At 45.3% G+C, this 21590-nt stretch overlaps 2 protein-coding genes and 1 long non-coding RNA gene across 7 annotated transcripts in view; 2 read left to right on the forward strand and 1 right to left on the reverse strand.

The window, feature by feature from the left end:
• Positions 1-7721, forward strand: part of BICRAL (BICRA like chromatin remodeling complex associated protein) — a 108301-nt gene extending 100580 nt beyond the window's left edge. For all 4 annotated transcript variants that reach the window (XM_045071188.1, XM_045071190.1, XM_045071189.1 and 1 more), the window contains one exon: positions 3800-7721. In XM_045071188.1, the coding sequence (XP_044927123.1) occupies positions 3800-4587 (788 nt within the window). In that variant the 3' untranslated portion in view covers positions 4588-7721. The remainder of the gene's footprint in view (positions 1-3799) is intronic.
• On the reverse strand, positions 6189-14797 carry LOC106006989. Its single transcript, XR_001181439.2, has 4 exons — positions 14708-14797; positions 8923-9124; positions 8384-8478; positions 6189-6296 (listed from the first exon to the last, which is right to left on the reverse strand). It is a non-coding gene; the product is annotated as an uncharacterized LOC106006989 (long non-coding RNA).
• RPL7L1 (ribosomal protein L7 like 1) lies at positions 14766-21330 on the forward strand. 2 transcript variants are annotated; one of them, XM_004739888.3, is made up of 7 exons: positions 14766-14900; positions 15530-15638; positions 16311-16474; positions 17595-17732; positions 18481-18590; positions 19009-19223; positions 19628-21330. In XM_004739888.3, exons 1-6 carry the CDS (start codon positions 14860-14862, stop codon positions 19215-19217), a joined length of 771 nt encoding a protein of 256 aa, XP_004739945.1. In that variant the 5' UTR covers positions 14766-14859; the 3' UTR covers positions 19218-19223; positions 19628-21330. The 2 variants fall into 2 exon arrangements, with proteins under 2 accessions (XP_004739945.1, XP_004739946.1); XM_004739889.3 differs by having other exon boundaries at positions 16314-16474.
• The last annotated feature ends 260 nt before the right edge of the window (positions 21331-21590 follow it).

The raw sequence follows: 21590 nt of genomic DNA on the forward strand, positions 1-21590 counted from the left end.
ATGGAGGAGTTAAATTTACATGAAACATATTAACAGGAGAGAAGAAAAGTTTTATTACACAGGTACAGAGACCCAGTAATGAAATTGAACCCCAAAGAAAGACCAAGGCAGGCAGTTTGTATACTTTTTAGACAAACAGACAATAAATCTGTGAGGAATTGACAGGATAAAGAAGACATAACTCTGGGAGCTTCAGTTAGTAAGGAATTCTAAACAGAATTTGGGCTGGAGTAGTAAATTAGTGAAAAGTAAAATGGGCTGTTTCTATACCTTCTGGGCCCTGAATTCCCTGTTTCTGATAATAAGGATGTCTCTCTATCTGCTGGTACAGGGAGAGCACTCTGCATGTGGGAGATTATTTCCTGCTCTTAGGGGGACAGAGGAGGATCTAAGTGTCCTTTTCGCATGGGCTGGCTTTTGGTTTGTTTGTTTTGTGCTTTTTTTCTTTTTTGTTTGAGAAAGAGAGAGAGCAAGCGTGAGATAGTGGCTGGAGGAGAAAGAATCCTGAGCAGGCTCCATGCTCAGCATTCCCCAACACGTTCTGCCTTTGAAAAATGAATCCTTAGGGCACCTGGTTGAGCCTCTACCTTCAGCTTGGGTCCTGATCTCGGGGTTCTCGGATCAAGTCCCACATCGGGCTTCCTGCTCAGTGGGGAGTCTTCTCTCTCTCTCCCTCTCCCTCTGTGTACTCTCTTCCTCTCTCTCTCAATAAATATTTTAAAAATAAACTAAGGGGGGGCGCCTGGGTGGCTCAGTGGGTTAAAGCCTCTGCCTTCGGCTCAGGTCATGATCCTGGGGTCCTGGGATCGAGTTCCACATCAGGCTGCTTCAGCAGGGAGCTTGCTTCCTCCTCTCTCTCTCTGCCTGCCTCTCTGCCTACTTGTGATCTCTGTCTGTCAAATAAATAAATAAAATCTTTTAAAAATTAATCAATTAATTAATTAATTAAGTGTCCCTGAATGGCTCATATGGCTAAGCGACTGCCTTCAGCTCAGGTCATGATCCCGGAATCCTGGGATGGAGTCGCACATCAGGCTCCCAGCTCCATGGGGATTCTGCTACTCCCTCTGACCTCCCCTCTCATGCTCTTTCACTCTGTCTCTCTCTTTCTCTTTCTCAAATAAATAAAATCTTTTAAAAACATTTTAATTAAAAAATAAAAATAAAATAAAACTAATCCTCCTGGGGGGCTTGGTTGACTCAGATTGAACCCCATGTAGACAGAGCTCCCTGCTTAGCAGAGAGTCTGCTTCTCCCTCCTTCTTCCAATGTCCCTCCCCCCACTTGTGCGCTCTCTCTCTCTCTCTCTCTCAAATAAATAAATAAAATCTTCTAAAAAATAAAAATATGGACCCCTGGGTGGCTCAGTCAGTTAATCGTCTGCCTTCCACTCAGATCATGATCCCTGGGTTTTGGGATCGAGTCCCACATGGGGCTCCCTGCTCAGCGGGCAGTCTGCTTCTCCCTCTGACCCTCTCCGCGCTCTCATGTTCTCTCTCAAATAAATAAATAAATAAATACCTTTTCCCAAAAAATCCTCCTTGGGATGCCTGAGTGCCTCAGTTGGTTAAGCGTCTGTCTTTAGCTCAGGTCATGATCCTAGGGTCCTGGGATTGAGTTGCACACTGGGCTCCATGCTCAGTAGGGAGCCTGCTTTTCCCTCTGCCTGCCATTCCCCCTGCTTGTGTTCTCTCTCTTTCTGACAAATACATATTTAAAAACAAAAGAACACTTTTTAAAAAAATTCCTCCTTTTTTCTGGCCTCTAATATTTTTTAAAATCAAATAACATTATAACTATTCATGGAGGATAAATTTTACCCATACTTGCACCATCCTATAAACAAAAAGTTCTTATTTCTCCCAGTTTTCTTCCAGTTTTGGTTCTCATTTGCATACATCCTTTACATATAGTTACAATCATATGCTAGATATGATTTTGTTATTCTAATTTTCTTCCATTTAACACATCTGAAGTTCTTATCACTTGCTAGAGTCTTCAAAATAATAGTTAATCAGTTTTTAATACATTAATTTAAGAATTTAGCTAAACCATTCCCCTAGGGACGTGTGGGTGGCTGGGTCAGTTAGATTCTGCCTTGGGCTCAGGTCACGATGGAGTCCTGCATCGGCCTCCTTGCTCAGCGGGGAGCCTGCTTCTCCCTTTGCCTGCTCATGGTCTCTCTCCGTCTCCCCCTGTCTGACAAATAAATAAATTAATGTTGTAAAAAGATAAATAAAATAAACCATCCCCCTACTGTTAGACTATTATTTTTCAGTGACTATATTTCCGTTACTATAACTTGATTCTTGGATATCAAGACTCTGCTCATGAAATCTCTCAAAAGAATAAATGATCCTTACACTCAGTCTAAAGGAAAGGTCTGAAAGAAATGCCATGCAACTATGAGAATCCTCAGATCTTTCCAAAAAGAAAGGGAACAATGTAGGATATATTTCTGTCCCTCTATCCTAGAACCTGCAATCTCCTCTTGCCTTACAATGAATTGGACTTACAGATAAACCCTCCTGCTTTGTCACAGCGCCCCAGACACGAGCATCCCGAGGACCTGGATGGACTTCATCCCCCTGTGTGTTGTGTCCACACAGCCGGTGTTTGTTGGATGGAGTCTTCTTTTTAGATGTCAAGGCTGTGTTTCCTACATCTCACATTTTGTGATTTGGTGAAGAAATTCAAATTTCGGTTTTACAGGTGTCACCATAGCCCTCTTATACCTCTTCTGCCCTTCTGTAACAGCCGGTTGCCTCTGTTCCCTCAACCTCCCCAATCCTAACATTTCTCTTGCCACCCTGGGCTCCTCAAGCCTGGCACAGTGCAGGGCTCATTCATAGACCCGCTTACTACACATGCCATTGTCCTTCCAAGCACATACCATTCTGGATGTGTGTCGACTGTCTGTTCTGTGCTTCTGGCAAAGTGCAGCTTTATAATGCCTGGTCCTCTCACATGTGTCCGCAGGGACCCAAGTGCCATCACTCAAAGACAAGCAGTGTGTCCACTCCCACCCCTGACCTAAAGCCTCATTCCAGAGCCCTCTGCTCCAAAGGAGAAACCCAGCTCTACTAGCATCGAATTTCTGTTTTCAGACTGTTTCAGAGCAGCCATTAATTAAAGAAAAAATAATAATAATAAAAACTAGCTAAAGAGGGGCGCCTGGGTGGCTCAGTGGGGTTAAGCCGCTGCCTTTGGCTCAGGTCATGATCTCAGGGTCCTGGGATCGAGTCCCACGTCGGACTCTCTGCTCAGCAGGGAGCCTGCTTCCCTCTCTCTCTCTCTCTCTGCCTGCCTCTCCGTCTACTTGTGATTTCTCTGTCAAATAAATAAATAAAATCTTTAAAAAAAAAAAAAAAAAAAAGATAACACTAAGAGGGCCACCTGGCTGGCTCAATCGGTAGAGCATGCAATTCTTGATGGCAAGGTTGTAGGTTCAAGTCCCAGGTGGGATGTAGCGCTTATTTAAATAAATAAGTAAATAAACTTAAAAAAAAAAAAAAAACAAGAAAGAGAACACTAAGAAATTAAGACAAAGTGGAGCTTTTGGCTCATCTGGTTTCCCATTTGTCACCACGCATCTTCCTGGTCAAAGAGGTTAAGCTTTTGTCTGGAAGCCCGGGCTGCTGTCCAGGAAGCCCCTTCAAGTGTTGTGCCCCTGCATGTTCCTGGACACGAGGGACTGGCCCACTGGGCTGGGCTGGGTTTGCACCTGACCCACTGGGGGGTCTGTTGTAGAGTCCTTCCTGCAGAGTTCACTCAGTGTTCTTTTTGTTCCCATTTCCAGAGGGTTTTCAGGCTGATTTCTGTTGTTCCTTCAAACTTGATAAAGCTGCTCCCGAGACCCAGTTTGGCCGGAGTGACCAGCATGGCAGCAAAGCCGCCAGCTCTCTACACCTGACCGCCAAGGCCCAGGGCCGAGACCGAGCTAAACCAGGCCTGGCAGAACCAACGAATCATGACCAATTTCATCTAGTGCCTAATCACATTGTGGTCTCCGCAGAAGGAAACATTTCTAAAAAAACTGAATGCCTCGGCAGAGCACTGAAATTTGATAAGGCGGGCTTAGCTCAGTACCGGGGTGCGTCCGAGGAGAAAGGCAGCCGGAGAGAATCCCTGAAGGCCAGCGAGTGCTCTCCCGGCCCCGAAGGGCCCCGGAAAACCTCATCCCGAGCGGATCATGGAACTGAGAGCAAACTCTCCAGTATCCTAGCAGATTCTCACTTGGAGATGACGTGTAACAATTCCTTCCAGGACAAAACTCTGAGGAATTCTCCAAAGAATGAAGTTTTACACACAGACATCATGAAAGGGTCGGGCGAGCCCCAGCCAGATCTGCAGCTCACTAAGAGTTTAGAAACAACATTTAAGAACATCTTGGAACTCAAAAAGGCTGGGCGGCAGCCCCAGAGTGACCCCGCGGTTAGCGGCTCGGTTGAGTTAGATTTCCCCAACTTTTCTCCAATGGCTTCGCAGGAAAACTGCCTGGAAAAGTTCATCCCGGACCACAGTGAAGGCATTGTAGAAACTGACTCCATTTTAGAAGCAGCTGTAAATAGTATCCTGGAGTGTTAATAGCCACAGCCCTTCCCTACCCGCCCCGAGACCCCAGCCCCGGACAAGTCACGTTCTTTCCTGGCAAAAGCAAATGGAAGCAGTCTCCTGTCTCCAGCCTGCTTGATCTTTCATCACAGGTGGTTCTTTCTGATCTCGATCCCATTCTTTGTTTCAGAGCAATACTCGTCGTGGTTACAGGGAGATCCCTTCGCGAAACGAATCCTTGTTAGAGAGCAGTCTGATAGGCCCGACACATTTCAAGTGTTACGAAAGTGCTTATTAATAGTCATTTCTGTGTTTGTTTACGTGTTTTAATTTAAAACGAAACAAAACACCGTTAACTCGCTGAGATCACAGTACACTTGGCCCTGGGTAAAATTCTGACAATCATAAGTCATTTGAAAAGAACAGACTTATTATTAAAGAAAATCAAACAGGACTGATAGAAGCTACTTTTTAAAGAATATCCCACCGCATCTCCAAATGTTGCCGTTTGGGGTCTGTTGTCATCGTCGTCGGGAGGGTGGACCACCGGCTCGTGCCCCCTCAGCCATCCCTGAGCGGTGAGTTGCCGGCTGCTCTGCCGGGGACACCGCAGCACCCCCCCACCCTCCCCAAGAAGCAGCCAGTAGCACACCAGCAGGGCACGTTGCAGGGCTTCCTTGCTCATCGTTCAAGTGCTTTTCTGACGCTCCCAGAGCAAAGCCTCATGCTTTTCAGCCGATGCGTGTTGAGTTTCATCTAGGGAATGCTCTGTTCTTAGTTGCAACAGCATGACTTGAGATCATTTCACCAGGCTAAATAAAGGAATACGGAAACCAGTTAAGTGGCACAGTGTACAGGGGAGGCCGGGATAGAGCCTTGAGGAATATAATATGTATATATGTAAAAGCATATATATGTGAACTATTGAGAAAAAAAAAACGCGTTTTGCATTTTCTAATTGGATGTAGTCAACATATGCTGTATGTTTTTGTTTGTTGCTGGGTTTCCTTTCATTTAACCTCTCCACCCCCCTCTCCCACCAACAGCCAAGCGTCCAAAGCACTTTCATTCGAAAACTGTGTTGTAATTTTTCAGTTTAAACTTTAAGGGGACTTTGGCCTTGTTTTTGCTTCTTGTCTGAGAACAGTAGTCACTCCCCGTCCCCCGGCAGCAATCATTACCAAAACACAGACAAACCAAAGTAACCAGCCAGCCCCCCCACTGAAAGAAAAGATCTGAGACACGGGATTCCCACTTGAGAGCCAAAGGACATGCCCTGTCATGGTCTGTGTGCGGCCCGTGTTCATATTAGTGAACATGACTTACTGCTTTATTTATATTTCTTTTCAGGGAGCTTTTCCCGTTTTCCTTCCTTGTGTTCTTGTCCCCAGTCATCCCATCCCATCTCTGCTGTTCCCTTCATCCTCAGCGTCACTGTAACCAGCCAGTCTCTCCCATCGTTGGGAAGGCGACATAACGGTATTTCATACGCACCCTACCCCACGCGTGCATGCGGGTACCGGAGCTGTTCAGATCTAGAGCTCACTCTGGTGACAGTGTGGACACACCCACTCTTCCTCCCATGTGCATGCACTCTCTCATTTATTCTGTTGATCTCTCTGGCTTTAGAGGTACACCCGTTGGTCTCCACTCTCGCACGGTGCCAGCATCTGTTTCTGGTGTTGCCAGAACGGGGATGACCCCCATTGTCATCATGTTGGGCACTTCTTCTCCAGATTGGCCTGCGATGGAAAGGAAGGCTTCTGATTATTGGAAAACATGGCAGCAGAAGACCCAGACTCTCCCTGTCCCTCTCTGTCCCCCGCATTGCCCTCAAAGGAGCCCCCTCAGACAGCCAGTCTTCATAAAAGCAAAGTACCTTGTCCTTGTCCCCCCACCGCCACCCCAGCCAATAGAACTTGGAAAATCTGGGCCATTTTAGGGTTCCCATTTTTTCCTTATTTGTGCCAATGTCCAAGTTGCAGATTTCCCCTTTTTCCTGTATTGTAACATATTAGAAGGATAAGTTGGTATTGCCAGTTGGAACTTTCTGTTTGGGCAGCCCTGGGATAACACTCTGCCCTGAACCCCATGATTTCGTAGGCTCTTCTTCTCTTAGGACTCATGCTCCCCTCATTCCTAGCAAGACTTAAGGATGGTCCTTCCTAATCAAATTCTTCTCATTGTGGAACTCTCTACCTGGAAGCCGTCATGTAGGCAACTAATGGGTTACATTAATTACTGCCAATCAGTGGAATTCTTAAGAGAAAAGATAAACTTCATGTACATTTGTCACCTCCTCTTCTTCCCTATCGTCCCCTCCTACCCCAACCCCTGCCTTTCTAAATACCATCTCAGAGGGTCTTTCAAGCCCTAACATTGGTCTAGCAAACGGAGAGCCTAATTCACCAAAATGAAACTTGTAAATTTTTGTGTCCTTGTATGTAAGTTTACTTTCTATGGAGGAAAGATTCTAGATAATGACAAATGAAGATTACGAAAATGTATTTTATCCTGTGATTAAGTTATGCGCACATGGGTCATAACTCGCATGTCGAGCCCCCTCTGGCGAAGGGTAAGGGAGCTCCGCCTCGGACGGCCAACTTTCAGTTGTTCAGGTTCATTAGTCAAGGTTAAGTTTTAGAACTACTTGTACTCAGTAACAAAAATCATTTTCTTTTTTTTTTTTCTTTTCTGTTGTTGTTGTGGAAAAGTGTGCATTTGTTATTAAGCATTTGATTTTCTGTGTCCTTAAGTACTGCCTAAAGATAAAGCAAATTTTAAACTGGCAATTACGAAAAAGAACTATTTTAGCTCTGAAGAATTTAGTAGATTTTGTTAGATTAGGGAGGCCTTACAGACTGACTTGACTTATAGAGGACGCGTCACTCACTGTCAGTGTGGTGTGGGCTTTATTTGCTTAAATACCTTCATTTGTATAGTATGTCTCACTTGAAATTGCTTTGTATACATTTTGTAAAAATATTTATAAAATGTTTTGTAAAAAAAAGTATAACAAATTGCAGTTTATTTTGTTATGTTGGATAAATACTGTTAAAAGAAACCAGTCAGTAACTATATTGTTAATCCATGGTTAGGAAATGTTTAGTTGGAGATTACGAAATGAAACAACCATTGCAATACAGCCAAAGATTTGGGAAAATGTGCAACTGTGATTGTCTTGATTTTGCAAATAGGAATGGCTCTTTCCCCAGAAGAAAAGGGTAAGTGTTTAGTGGGAGTTCAACTGAAATAGATTTATCGTTCCCAAACAGGAGCCTAACTAGTGAGGGGATAGGAGTGTAATTGATCGGCCTTTCCAAACAGTTTCAGATCCAACAGGGTTGGTCAGTGAGGAAGGTTAGTCATGTACATGTCTGGCCTCCCTCCCTGCTTTTGTCACATGAGTCCTTAACTGAGGAAGGAAAAATAGAGTCATTTGAGAAGTTACATGAATGAGCCTCAATCTTCAGGAGGTTTCTTCAGTCATATTTCTTTTGCTTCAGTTAAGGACAAGAAGGCTGAGGGATAGGGACAGAAAACTATTTTACACAAGATTTATGCCAGAATTAACATGTTTCTGTCTGGATTCACACATTGGATCCATTGAGAAATACCTCTGTAAACTTGTGTGCAAAATCAGCCCCCTAAGGCCGTTCTGAATTCTTGCCCTCACAAGTGGGGATTCCGCCCAAATTGTTAGAGAAACTACCATAGGGTGAAATGTATTTCTGGGGGTAAATGTAGAAGACTCCTTAGGTTTTTCTTTGGGGCCTAGGATTTACACTTACATTCGTTATGGTTTAATTGTGCCCCCCCTCACACATACACACACACTGGTAAAGCAGTAGCAGTTAGGAAATCCAGATTCTGTAACCAATATCAGACGAGATCGGGCGCGTTCAGGGTGGTATGGCCGTAGACCTGTAACCAATATATAAACAGGAAGTTGTTCTCCTAGAACTAAGAGCAGTCAGAATCCTTACTGCTAGAATAGTTACATCAGTGGATGGATCCCTAAATGTCTTTTGCAGTGTTGCCCTGGTGTTGAGATTCTCTTGCTAAGAACAAATGACAAATGTGTGCCCAACATGACATTCCTTACCCCTCTTTGGGCCACTGGCAATGGGAATGCCTCATGAATGAAGCAGGCAGGATGGCCTGGCTGCTTGATTAAGATCAGCCTCTATTCGCCAGGGACGTGCCCAGAGAAAGACCAGGCATCTCCTTTACAGATGGCTAAACCCCTCAGTCCTGTGTCCCAGGAAGGAGGCCAGTGGGTTATTTGGGGGCAAAGAGAAGAGAAAGAAACCACAGTCTGGGGGCGCTGAAACAGCATCACTCAGACAGGACTCTGGGAGCGCTGACCTCCAGTGGCTAGCCTCAGGCTCCGACTCTGCTTCACCCTTGTGGCTGTTCTCCAAGACAGAGTGAGGGCTCCTGGGTATCCAGCGGCAGGTGGAGAGCATCAGCCACCGTACAGAGCTTGAGCAGTTGACAGGCACCGTGCCAGGTACTGGGGATACATGAATAATTCAGGTCTGACACCTACTTTCAAGGAGCTCACAGTCTAGAGAGGAAAAAAGCACACAAATAATTGCATTATATTGGGGAATTGAGTGGAGTTCAGGAGACAAGAAACTAAGGCTAAAATTCTTCCCAGCCAACCACTTTGGTAGAGTTGCTGCCTATATTCCAACGTCCTTCTTGGTATATCCTAAGTTACATTTGAGAAAAATGTCTGATACTTGGTGCAGGAATAAAGGTAAAGGCATTTTGTAAATATAGGGTTAAATATGTGGGGAAATCTGGTTTACACAAATGGTAGGAGCACCTTTGTAGTCTTAAGTGGTTTCTGTAATATGGGTAGCCTGTGTCTATGTTGCTGCCCTTAAAAGGCCTTCAAGCCCTAATCTACATTTCCTTTTGTTTTTTTTTTTTAAGATTTTTATTTATTTATTTGGCAGACAGAGATCACAAGTAGGTGGAGAGGCAGGCAGAGAGAGAGGAAGGGAAGCAGATTCCCCCCCAAGCAGAGATCCTGATGCGGGGCTCGATCCCAGGACCCTGGGATCATGACCGAGCCCAAAGCAGAGGCTTTTTAGCCCATTGAGCCACCCAGGCGGCCCCCTAATCTGTATTTCCGATGGGCATGCGCTAGAGCCTGGCTTTTGAACACACTTGCAAAGGCAAGAAGATCCTCAGGGGAAAAAAACCACTTCTGTGAAGACCCAGGAAAGCAGTGCAACAGGGTAAGAAACAGTGCAAAGGGCAGAAAGTACCTTTGGCAGCTGAACCTAGAAATGGGTTCTAGGACCTTGTCTAACACGTAATTAGAGATCTTCGTGTTAAGTTTCTCTCAGCCTCTACTCCCTTGCCAACAAACTAGGAAGCTTCGTCCCAGCCCTGCACTCCTTAAGGTGTAAAATGAGGTTACTGAAGAAGTGGGAAAGGTGGGAGAAGCTAAGCACCATTATTCCTGAAATAATTCAGGGGAGGTTTGAGTTTTTCTGTTTTGCTCTTGGTCATACCTCCTGCATGTTGTCTGCTTCCTACTCTAGCTTTCCTGGGTCTGTCCTGGACCCTCAGAAGCATGCTGCCCTTCACAGGCTCTCTCCTTTTTCCTTCTCACTTCGGCCCCCTCATGCTTGTCTTTCATCAGCATGATGTTGAGTCATGTCCTCCCCAACTCTAGGCTCATCTGGTTGCTCTCACACTAATCTCTTTCCCACCTGATTCCTGGTAACCCCATGTCACTCTCTGAGGAAGCAACAAGGAAAACTTGAAGCAAAACGAAGTCAACCTCTAGAAGGTTCATTATCCAAGAAAGAGGTTTGGGGACGATGTTGGAAATTGCAGATGGAGCCCCCTTTTGGGTGCAGTGAGTGTGGCGGTTTTGCCTGAGAAGGCACTGTTCCAGGATCTCCTAAACAATTCCAAATAATCCCAAAGTGCAGACAATACAGAAATAACCTGTTGTGGAATATGCTAGGAAAGGAACCCTGGAGCCAAGCCAGAGAGCCACAAAATGTCCTGAACGGAGTCTTTAAAAAATAATCAAGAGGTTTCTAAAACAGGCAAATTAAAAAAAAAAAAAAATCAAACAGGTAAATCACAAAAATGTAATTACCTAGACAGTTTTTTTTCTTTCCTTCTTTCTTCCTTTCTTTTTTCTTTCTTTCTTTTTTTTTTTTTTTAATTTTCTTATTTGAGAGAGAGAGAGAGCAGGAAAGCACAAGCAGAGGGAGAGGGAGAAGCAGGCTCCCCGCCAAGCAGGGAGCCAGGTACGGAGCTCCATCCCAGGACCCTGAGATCATGACCTTAGTTGAAGGCAGAGGCTTAACCATTTTTCTCTTAAACAAGTATACATAGGATAAATAAAAAACATAGCACAAAATCTAAGTCTTCCTATTTCAGGCCCCACTCCCATTTCCTAAAAAATAACCCCCATCAATACTTTTTTGTATATACTTCCAAAATTGTTACATATAAATACATCTATAGCCAAAAATCAAAAACCACAAAACAAGCAGGAGCCACTCTCTTACACCCTATTCTGTATCTTGCTTTTTCAAATGTAACCAAGTATCTGAGAGTTATTATAGCCTGGTTGCAAGAAACGGAAACTGATCCACTTGGTTAACCAGCATAATGGAGTTTTATAGGAAAGACAAGGATTGAAGGGAAAATTGAAGAACCACTAATCTTGAGAAAGAAAGAAGGAAGCTCTAGGTCTTCGCAGGTAAAATTCTAAAAGTTTTACCCCAAACCTCCAATGTTTCTCCATCGTCACCCTGCTCAAGATTCAAAACCCAGAGGGGAGAAGTTTTTTGTTTCTTAAGATTTATTTATTGGGGCACCTGGGTGGCTCAGCTGTTAAGCGTCCGCCTTCAGCACAGGTCATGATCCCAAGGTCCTGGGACTGAGCCCCACATCTCCCTCTCCCACTGCCCCTGCTTGTGTTCCCTCTCCTGCTGGATCTCTCTCTGTCAGATAATAAAATATTAAAATAAAAAAACCAACAAGATTTAGTTATTCATTTGAGAGAGGGAGGGAGAGTGAGCTTGAACAGGGGGAGCAGCACAGGGAGAGGGAGAGAATCTCCAGCAGGCTTCCTCCTAAGTGTGGAGCCAGCCATGGGGCTCAATCTCATGACCCTGAGTTCATGACCTGAGCCAAAACCAAGAGTCTGACAAGTCAGACTTTAAACTAACTGAGCCACCAAGGTGCCCCCCAACCCAGAGAAGTTGATACCATCTTATGCCCCCTCCCACTGGACAGATTGGAGGAGTTGGAAAGATCTTCCAGAGATCCCTTCAGCTTATATACTCGGAGGACAAACATTTAGAATTGATACCCTACTCCACTCTGACAAAGTACGCGATGAAGGAGAGACCAGTACACAAGAGAAATAGGATACTGTTAGGAAATGGACATGGAGATCAGCAGGCCAAAAAATAAAAAATACCACCAAGATTTCAGGACATGAAAACCTACTTTAGGGGCGCCTGGGTGGCTCAGTGGGTTAAGCCGCTGCCTTTGGCTCAGGTCATGATCTCAGGGTCCTGGGATAGTGTCCCGCATCGGGCTCTCTGCTCAGCGGGGAGCCTGCTTCCTCCTCTCTCTCTCTCTCTGCCTGCCTCTCTGCCTACTTGTGATCTCTCTCTGTCAAATATATAAAATCTTTAAAAAAAAAAAAAAACCTACTTCATTGCATATAATTGCAAAGTCTTTCATAATTTATTTAATCATTCCCTTGTCATGGACAACTACAGCAGTCAAGAAAAAAGGCCTATGACAACATGCTAAAAAAGGATAAGATTCTTGGGGCACCTGGGTGGCTCAGTCAGTTAAGCACCTGACTCTTGGTTTTGGCTCAAGTCAGGTCAGGATCTCAGGATAGTGTGATCAAGCCTGTGTGGGGCTCTGCGCTCAGCAGGGGAGTCTGCTTGAGATTCTCTGCCTCCCCCCTACTCCCTCCCCCCAACTCTCTCTCCTTCCCTCAAAAATAAGCAAAATCTTTAAAAAATAATAATAATTTTAAAAAGAGGGGCACTTGGATGGCACACTTGGTTGAGCATCTGACTCTTGATTTCAATTCAGGTCATGATCGCAGGTCTGTGGGATCGTGCCCCGTGTGGGGCCCCTCCCTCAATGCAGAGTCTTCTAGTCCCTCTTCCTCTGCTCCTCCCTCTGCTCTTGCACACACACTCTTTCTCTAAACTTTCTCTCTCTCTAAACTAAATAAACTCATTTAAAAAAAAAAAAAAAGATGATTCTTGAGGCCCATTATTCTTCATTCTTACTCCTATCCTCACTTTGAAATAAAAGGTCTTATATCTTGCCTAGTGCTGGAGCATATGGTCAATGCTCAGTAAACAACATGCTTTCAGTTAGTGAATAATTTGGGGTTGAAGACATCTTTTCCTCTGGATCTTTGTGGAACAATGGCTTAGGCACTGGGATTAAGTATGCTTCTAGCACCATCTGCTGGCATTTGTAACCTTTCCTGAATCATGGCCTCCAAGTCTCTTTCCGCCAGTATTGTTAATTGCCCTGAAATTCCTCCTCTTCTTAATACTTTCAGTACAGCAGAACTTACCTCTTATCTGTACATAGATACAGTTACAAAATAGTGACTTATTTTTGTTCCTTGTTTACTATCTAATAAATGTTTTACACTTAGATGATCCTTGTTTTTGCCTTTTTACAAAGTAAGACACACGTGAAACGCTGAGTGAGGAGCCTCATTTCAGTCTTGGACTCCAAAGACTGTGTTGTCCTTTGACGTTGATTCATAGGTAATGAGCTCTGTGTATGGCACTATCGTTCTGGTTGGACTAGTTACATAGCACATACCAATATGATGCTTTGAGCTTATTTAAAAAGCCCCTGTAAGTGCCCACTATTATGACAGGAGTTGTAGAAGACAAAAAAACATGAGGTAAGTTCCCTGCCTTCAGAGCACTCCATCTAATTAGGGTAAGTGGAACAGTATGGGATAAAGTCCATGGTGATGCCTGTAAGTGCCCATTGTCAAGTGATGACATTGGGATACATACTAGGCTAGACATCCAATGCCTGGAAACATTTTTGTCATATCTGGGATGGGAGTGCTACTGGCATGTAGTTGGTCGAAGCCTGGGATGCTGCTAAGCATCCCCACAAGGCACAGAGAGCCCCCACATAATAAAGAATCATCTAGCCCAAAAAAGCCGGTATTGCCAAGATTGAGAAGCCTCCCCTAAACCTTTAGCAACTGCCACGAGCGAGGCAGTTATGGTCCCTGCCCTCCTAGTATCATGAAGAAATATTAAAAATAGGGGCACCTGGGTGGCTCAGCTCTTAAGCATCTGCCTTTGGTTCAGGTCATGATCTGAAGCTTGGGATCACTTTGAAGCACGCTTAAAAAACAGAGTATCAACCTCTCAACCTCCCACTGAATGAAAATCTGCATTTTCACAAGACCCTCAGGGGATTACTATGCACGTTAGTGCTGGAGACAGCGCTGCAAAGCGCTGCGCTGGAGGGTTTTCACTGTTTTATGAAGACCAGGAAAGAAGGCAGCAAATCCCGTGGTGAGAGCCATAGCAGGGAAGATTGTGAGATGGCGGGAAGAATTTCTAGTTTTCGACCCAGCATTACTAACTAACATAGTGTTGCCTGCTTACAGTCAGACATAGTGCTAAGCGCTTTATATCGAGTATTTCACATCATCCTCCTAACGCTATTAGGCAGGTCCATTTTAGGGGTAAAGCAAATCAAGGTCCGCTGGGACCAGTGCTCCGGGACGCACCGACCGCGCCAGGCCGATGGAATCGAAGCTGCATTCTCTCCCACCCGAAGTCCTCCACAAACACCTCCACCCACACCTAAGAGCCAAAGTCTCGGCTCCAGCTCTCTCTACCCAACAAGGGCCAACCACGCCAGGCGGTCCTCCCTCCAGGACTCGCGCCGCCGAAGGGAAACCCGGAGGAGCGGCGCGCCCTCCACCCCGGAAGTCGTAGGTGCAGCGAGGGAAGCGGCTTCGTTTTTGAGCTCCGCCGGCGGCATCAAACGAATACAGCGTCAAGGAACAGGGCGCGATTGGAGGATGACCCTAAAGGGCTTGGAAGCAGTGCGAAGAACGTTTTGTGCAACATTTAGCAGAAACCTGTGTTAGCGAGACCTCAGCGGTTCACGGCCGCTCGCAGGGCGCCGCCGGGCAGCGGCCGCCGGGATGGTACACCGGGAGCAGGAAGACAGGTCTCTATGGTCAAGTAACTATAGAGCGGGCCTCTCTTCCCCCACGGGGTGGGGCTGCGCATGAGCAGTCGTCGCAGCTTCGGAAACATGGCGGAGCAAGAGTGAGTGTTTGGGCTTTGAATTTCTCTAGTGGGGTCTTAAGCATCTGGTACCATCCACAGTGTTTATTCCGTAGCGGCGGAAAATAAGGATACTTGTGGACTGAAGGGAAAGATTAGAAAAGACTCCAGATTACAGAGGGTGGGATGAGGAGGAAGGAGCCGTAGGGTTCGGGCTGACGATGAGACGGAGGGAGACTCCGTGAAGTTTGGGTTACCTCGAGCGGAGAGGATTGAGTTTCTGGCTGCGGACTGAAGAGTGCCAGGCTTGGGTTCATTCAGCCTGGCTTAAGTGTTACCCCTGCTGATGGAACTGCAGCGGTCCCAACCCCACGGGGTTTTACGGGAATCACGTAGCTCCTAGTGTGATTTAAAAGGCTGTGGCAGTAAAAGCTCCTTGGAGGCAAACGGGGGGTTAGTAGCCAAGGGGTTCATGACTTTTTACAGCTTTAGGAAAGAGTGAATGTTAAGGGGTCCGTTTTGAGGACTGGAGTCAGAAACCACAGGTTTCAGCGAAGTCTGTCTTCAGGAATTTGAAGAGCGTGGTGTTGCTCGAAGACCAAGAAATGGTTTAGAAATCCATTAACATTTATTTTTTAAACATTACCGCTGATTGCAATTTTCCGTATCAGGCAAAGAAAAAAGATCCCATTGGTTCCAGAAAATCTCCTGAAAAAGAGGAAGGCTTATCAGGCCCTTAAAGCCACTCAAGCAAAGCAGGCACTTTTGGACAAGAAGGAGGTAATGATGGGGAACCAAGAGAAGGGAATTAGAATGTGTATTTGGTGAGTTGTGTCTGCAGTGTTTGAACTAGATTTCGTATGGACAGTCCTTTCCACATAGATTCTAAGAGGTATATGGTTCATGTCTTACTTTAACAGGTATTTATAAAACACTTTTTGCAGGTAAACTACTGGAGTAGAGTTTGTTAAGGAAAAAATGGAATAGACATTGTACTATTTAGGCTAATACTAAGTGATTCGAAAGACCAAACATGCGTGTATACCTGGAAGAAAATGTATTTTTTTCAGATAGGGCAGACAACTTTTGCTGTTCACTCAACATTTTTGGAAATTACATATTTTGGAGTCAGGACAATGAAAGGGGCTTATGCTTATTCTGTACTTCATGAAGCTTAACCCAGTGTTACATTCTATAAACATGGGTTGGTAAACATTGGCTAACGGCATGTAAACTAACGTGTTTATGCATTGGAGGCGCTTCCTAGTACTTTATGAATTTTCATAACTCCACCTTCTCTTGGCTGTCTCATTTTTCCCTTACATGGAAGATGAGCTTCTGTTTAAGGAGCACAGTGGGAAACACACTCAATTGATACTGACTAATGAATTACTTTTATAGAAGTAAAAAATGGACATACAAAATGATGACAATGGTCTGCCTTCTCTGTAGCAGAAGAAAGGAAAACAGCTCAAGTTTAAGCGACTGGAATGGTTCTTACATGATTCCTGGCGGCAGCAGCGTGACAGGGTGCGCCTCAGACGACTAGAAGTGAAACCTCGTGGCCTGGAAGTGCCAGATAAACATTCCTTGGCCTTTGTTGTACGCATCCAAAGGTGGGGAACTTGACAGATACCATAGGCTGAAGAAGACTGTTGGTTCAGCTTTAGACCCTTTTCTAGGGAGATGAGCACAGTAGGCTTTAAGCCACTAAGGCAAGTTGTGCTGGGAATTCAGGGTTGAACACAACAGAGTTTTCATCTGTAAGGTTAAGGAGACTGACCTTAGGCAGACAGGCATGAAAATATACCCAAGCCCCACATCGGACTCCTTGCTCAATGGGGAGCTGCTTCTCTCTCCTCCTGCTGCTCCCCCTGCTTGTACTCACTCTGTCAAATAAATAAAGTTTTTTTTTTTTTTTTAAAGATTTAATTTATTTGACAGAGAGCATGAGGAGAGGGGAGGGGCAGAGGAAGAAGAAGAAAGAGGCTTCCTGCTGAGCAGAGAGCCTGCTGTGGGGCTCAATCCCAGGACTCTGGGATCATGACCTGAGTGGAAGGCTGACACTTAACCAGCTGAGCAACCCAGGTGCCTTGCAAGGAGTCTTTCTAGGAACTGAACTGAGGTCAAGTAGAGAAGCATATTTAGTTCTGGAGAGAGTTCTTAAAGCTTTTTCCTTATTAGTTGTACTTTTCTCAGTCTACCTGCATGTATAGCTACCTTTTTCTATTTCCCATACCCAGTCACCCAAACCAGAAACCTGTGGGCTTTAAATATTTTTGAGCCGTTACTAACCTTCCCTACCGCTTCCCAGAATCTCTTCTTAGACTACCACGTCTGGGAATCTACTGGGTTTCCCTGCCTCTGGTGTCACACTTTCAGATCTGTCCAGTATGCTCTTCTCAGTGATAGTCAAAAAGAAAGTGGAGTGTATCTCCTTTACCTAGAATCTGTCATGGCTTTACTGCCCACAGAAGCAAGTCATCTTCTTTGGTTTGACATGCACAGCCCTACACACACAGAATCAGGGCCCATCTCTGTGTTCCTGTAGCCTTCAGGCGTTGTTCCACATCATGTGAGAGTGATCTCTCTATATGCCTGCCAGCTCCTGGCGTGACCTGTAAGACGCAGTCTGTGTCCTGCTCTCTGGATCCCCTGTAGTGGCAAACATATTGTAGGTGCTTGCTGGACTGACATAAACTGGATAAAACTCACTCCCTGTGCTCTGCATTTCAGGATTAATGGGGTGAGTTCACTGGTGCAGAGGACCATTGCAAGGCTTCGCCTGAAGAAGATTTTCAGTGGTGTCTTTTTCAGAGTAACCCCCCAGACCATAAAAATGCTGCGTATAGTGGAACCTTATGTGGCCTGGGGGTGAGTAAGGGGTGTGTGTGTGTGTGTGTGTGTGTGTGTGTATTCATACTAAATTGTATTTGAGCATGAGGAGAACATTAGGATACCCAGAGTGCTGTTCTCCAAGCCTAGGAGCTCACTGCTATTTCAAAGAAACATTCTGTTGTGACCACGGTTACCAGAAATCAGCTGCTGGCCGTGAAACTTTGGAACACAGGGCAGGTATATCAAGAGCTACCCGTGCTGCTGCTGACGCACCATGAACAGTACCCCTCTAGGCACATTCACTTGCAGCCTAGGGCTGAGTCGGGGGTAGAAGAGAAATTAACTCTTGGAGTCTTGAAGCAAGCTAAGGGCCGTGCTTGTGTAAAAGTTGTGTTCCTTCAAATGAAATGAAAACCCAGGAGAGGCCGGGATTTAATTTCAAACTCTGCCCCCATCTTGGGTACAGGGTCATCCGAGGCCAGAGTCCTGAACTGTAAGCCAGCACTTGTTTTATTCTTACCTGGGAAAGTAAAAATTTTTTTGCATGGTGAATGTTTATATCCGTATATTTTAATTTCTAATTACTCAGTCAGGGCCACTCTGGTTTTCTGCCCTCTTCACTTGTGTACTTCAAGCACCCCAGCTGCATTGTGCTTGCAGGAGATATCTTGGTAGGAAGAAGGGGTGGTGGGAGAATCTCTCAGCCAGGCTGCAGGACTGAGTGGCCAGTGCCACACCGTGTGCAGGGGCCTGATGAGGCTGTACCTCATTCGGTCTCACATAGGTTTCCAAATCTGAAGTCTGTCCGGGAACTCATCTTGAAACGTGGACAAGCCAAGGTCAAGAATAAAACCATCCCTTTGACGGATAATACAGTGATTGAGGAGCACCTGGGTGAGTGTTGCACTTAGGGGTCAGTAGGGGTAGAAAGCAAGGATTTCTGGTGGTCTTGATGTCAGATCTAGGTCGTATTCTTCTTGGAGTCCCAAGAAACCACCAGAGTGGGACGCCTGGGTGGCTCAGTTGGTTAAGCGGCTGCCTTCGGCTCAGGTCATGTTCCCAGCGTCCTGGGATCGAGTCCCACATCGGGCTCCTTGCTTGGCAGGGAGCCTGCTTCTCCTTCTCCCTCTGCCTCTGCCTGCCACTCTGTCTGCCTGTGCTTGCTCTCGCTTCTCTCTCTATGGCAAATAAATAAATAAAATCTTTAAAAAAAAAGAAACCACCAGAGTGCCCATATCTGCCACGTAAGAGCCTCATGGTTTATAATGAGCCAAATGTTGAGCGAAGGAATCTCTACCCTTATGTTTCCCAGGGAAGTATGGTGTTATTTGCCTGGAAGACCTCATTCATGAAATTGCCTTTCCGGGGAAGAATTTCCAGGAGATCTCTGCATTCTTGCGTCCTTTCCATCTCTCAGTGGCCCGTCACACTACCAAGAATAGAGTGGGCTTCCTGAAGGAGGTGGGCTTACCTGGCTATCGAGGTGAACGCATCAATCAACTCATTCGACAGTTGAATTAAACCCAGGTGAGGCTGGAAACTGCCCTTGGGCTGACTTTAGATGGGCCATGCTTTGCCAGTTAAAAATCCTTTTTGCATTTACCAGTATCTGAAAGTGACTGGCGTTGTGGGGAGAGAGGAGATGGGTAGCTACAAGTCTAACGGATAGAAATGTGCTTGGGGCAGTGAATTCCTGGGTAAGACATGGGGCTATGTGGATTCCAGCAGTTACAGGCTAGAAAATGCTGTATTGCTATAGTCATTTGGCCTAGAAATGGGGAGAGAATAAAAACCAATTTCAAAAAGGATGGGAAGATCTAACCCATCTATTTTGTTGAAAGTATCTTAACTTTTTGAAATTGCTTATTACTAATATGTGGTGCCACCTTTCATTAAACTTCTATTAACGAACTTGTGTTTTTCTTCCTCAGCATATCTGAATGCACGGCACGTCGGTGGCGCGTTTTGTCTCTTAGAATTGTTACCAGTATCTTCGAAGAAGATTATTTTCTGTTATATCTTGAGAAACTAGAGGGAGGGTCAGGGAAAAAATGATGATGATCTAGCAGGCATTTGTCATCACAGCCCAGTTCCAAGGGAAAGTTCCAGTGTGTTTTCCACATTGCCTGCCCCCACCACCTCTGACGTCAGCAAAAGACTCCTGCCATGGAAGGGAAAGTTCTGCCGTGTCACATCTTCTATCCTGGGGTTTAAAGTTGATGAACGAATACCCAGGCATGAATACAAGACAGCAGTGGACCAAGCTCAGGGACGTACTTGAACCCGGGGGTTTCTAGGGCCTTGTTTTGAAAGGAACTTGAAATATAACTACAAAGAAGAGCACAAAAACAGTGCTCAGTTGTCTCTGCTGTGAATCCCTGTTCTTGCTTTTCAGTGACAACTTTGCAAGGTCTCAGACTTGGATGGCCCTGAGGTGTATCTGGTGGCTTCCTTAGCCTAGCCCATGATTGACTTAGTCCTTTTCTTTAGCTCTGATTCTTAACCTATTCTTGGGTCTGTGAGAAGGGAAAGACCCTTTTCCCAGGAAAATACGTATATTCAAATTTTTGCTTGGAAGTTTCTGTGTTCATAGACTCTTCTTAGGGACCCATGCATGTTACATGAAGAATTCCTGCACTACGTACATAGGTCACCTGGGCCCTGACCTTGTTAGTCTCCTCTGGTCCCATATCCTGTGGAAGACCAAGGCTTACCAAGAGAGCTTTCTCCCTTGGAGCCAATTGGGTGTTTTCCTATTAGCAACACAGTGGTAGATTTCTGAGCCCCCATGCCATCTGCCTTAGGGAAATGCCCACCATTTATTTCTGCTGGGCTTCAGGATGAGATTTTCTTTGGCATGGATGTTATTTAGGCTTCATTGGACTCTCTCCTTGCATATTCTAGACTGCAAAGGTATTGTTGTCTATCCCACTGGTGACGATGCCGTAGGCCAATACCGAGACTCCCAGGGACTGAGACCTAAAAGGGGGATCTGATTGTGCTTGTGTTTATCATCTGTGTCCCCCTTCTATGTGGGCCTTCCTCTGCTTCTGTCACTTTGTTGCCTCAATTGCCATCTGAGTAGTTGGTGAGGCTGTGCCGGGTATAGGTCAAGACTTGGAAACATGCTTAACCGTTGTGTGCCCTGGTCCCTTAAGATCAGCTTTGCTGCACTTTTGGCTCATGGGGCCCTCAAACATAGCTGTGAGGTTGAGTTAGAATGAGAACAATGCCTTAAAATGTGCCAGGTTATGAGGTAATTAATTAGGTTGGTTGGCTCAAGAGTTAACCTGCCAAGAATAGATGTTAGAGCTTACACTTAAACTTTAAAGCATTATGAAATCAAATTACTTTAAAATGACGTATCAGAAAGCCATGGGAAAAGAGCATTTGTGAGTGTGGAAGCGCAGGGTTTCTGTCACAGATCTGTTTTATACTAAATACAGGAATAATGTTTTCATCTTGCCTGCAGAATCAGACTATCTAATGTGTGTGCCTCGGTGCAATTCAAAGGATTAAGCAAAAGAATATTTCTTAACTTAGAATTTTATGGAAATAGATGTTATAAAAATTAATGCCCTGCTGTATTGTGTACTGTGATATACCATTTCCTAAACAAGTTGTGGAACTGTCATTTGTGGGGAAAACGAGTCCTTTTGTATGGTACGTAGATTTCATATGTGACTTGTTCATGGCTGTCAGCGTATATTCCTGTCCGCACTTACCATATGTATGTGGAAAATAGATCTGTTTCAGGAAGCAGTAGGGGCAGTGAGCCACGTGCCTCTTTAAAAGAGACAAACTTGGGGCGCCTGGGTGGCTCAGTGGGTTAAGGCCTCTGCATTCAGCTCTGGTCATGAGCCCTGCATCGGGGCTCTCTGCTCAGCAGGGAGC

The sequence above is a fragment of the Mustela putorius genome, unplaced genomic scaffold (genome assembly GCF_011764305.1).
Source record: "Mustela putorius furo isolate JIRA1106 unplaced genomic scaffold, ASM1176430v1.1 tig00003983_pilon_pilon_pilon, whole genome shotgun sequence".
Lineage (NCBI taxonomy): Eukaryota > Metazoa > Chordata > Mammalia > Carnivora > Mustelidae > Mustela > Mustela putorius.